Genomic DNA, 1,307 nt, shown 5'->3' with positions numbered 1-1,307 from the left:
CGGCTCGGTGTAATTTTCTTAATGTTTCTTGTACATTCTTTTTTTGTTCTGTTTTTTTTTTTTTTTTTTTTTTGACAAGGTCTTGCTCTGTTGCCTAGGCTGGAGTGCAATGGCAGGATGATGGCTCACTGCAGCGTCGACCTCCTGGGCTCTAGTGAACCTCCCGCCTCAGCCTCTGGAGTAGCTGGAACCACAGGCTCGAGCCACCATGCCTGGCTAATTTATTTTAATTTTTTTATAGAGAGGGGGTCTATGTTGCCCAGGCTGGTCTTGAATTCCTGGGCTCAAGTGATCCACCTCGGCCTCCCAAAGTGCTGAGATTTCAGGCATGAGCCACTGCTCCTGGCCTAAAATTTATCTTGATTAATGAGGTTTTTGGCTCCCCCTTACATTTTACACCCCTGGCAAGTGCCTCACTGGCCTCTCCCTAGTCCCAGCCCTGTCACAAGGCCATGGAGATATAGTCACAAACACAACTGAGAACATAGACAGTCATGAGACATGTGCTGGTTACCAACCCCCAGGCCAAACAAACACTTTCAGCAAACACAGATGACTTGTTGGTGACAGCTGAGAGGACACAGGCCTGGGGAGAGAGAGGACTGTGTGTGAGGTGGTAAGTCATGCTTGGGGCCTGCCAAGTAGGGGAGGGAATCTGGGGCAAGCCACCGTCCCATATAGGGTGGTGGATAAGGTGGAGAGTAGGGGTGCAGCAGGACCAGCCCTTCCCACCCCACCCCTTCGACAGGGACCTGAGGGAGCTCAGGGAGGGAGAGAGGCCAGAAGACCAGGCAGAGACTGAAGAGAGCTGGCAAGGCCTGGCTAGAAAAACTCCAGGCAAGGCCTGTGTGAGTTGGGGCTCCCCAGGCTGTCCAGCAGGGGGCCCTGGCACCCAGCAACCTCCTCTGCTTGGGAGGTGGCTACAGAGGGGTGTGGGTGCTGGCTAGGGGCCCAGCAGGATGGTTGCCAGATGGACTTATCTCCAACAATAACAGCACTGGCTGTTGCCGTCCGCCTAGCCGGCAGGGCCCCAGTGCGGGTGGGGAGAGGAACCAGCCTTCCCCAGTCTGGCCTGAGACCCTCACCACTTCCCTCCAGTTTTCTTCCACCGCCAGTCCCCTTTGTACACAATTGCAGCCACTGGCCACCAGCCTTGCCATGCCTGGCAGATCTTCTGACCACTAGCCCTGCCACCCCCACAGACCCAGAGACCAGGAAAGGAGGGTGCGGAGCGAGGAAGGGGGGCCAAGGCAGAGGGGAGAGGAGGGCTAGGAGAGGAAGAGAGAGAGACTGGACAAACATGAGGG

The 1,307-nt window shown here is 55.8% G+C and overlaps 1 protein-coding gene across 3 annotated transcripts in view; it reads left to right on the top strand.

Annotated features, from left to right (window-relative positions):
* The window catches only part of SLC29A1 (solute carrier family 29 (equilibrative nucleoside transporter), member 1), a 14,804-nt gene that overhangs the window by 1,358 nt on the left and 12,139 nt on the right, over positions 1-1,307 (top strand). Inside the window, exon 2 of one of the 3 annotated variants that reach the window (XM_011960309.1) lies at positions 749-848. The exons of the other annotated variants lie outside the window; for them this stretch is intronic. Within the exon in view, the coding sequence (XP_011815699.1) occupies positions 749-848 (100 nt within the window). The remainder of the gene's footprint in view (positions 1-748; positions 849-1,307) is intronic. 3 annotated transcript variants of the gene reach the window in all.

The sequence above is a fragment of the Colobus angolensis genome, unplaced genomic scaffold (assembly GCF_000951035.1).
Source record: "Colobus angolensis palliatus isolate OR3802 unplaced genomic scaffold, Cang.pa_1.0 Scaffold51, whole genome shotgun sequence".
Lineage (NCBI taxonomy): Eukaryota > Metazoa > Chordata > Mammalia > Primates > Cercopithecidae > Colobus > Colobus angolensis.
The sequence above is the reverse complement of the archived record's forward strand: the minus strand, read 5'-3'. Positions and strand labels throughout refer to the sequence as shown.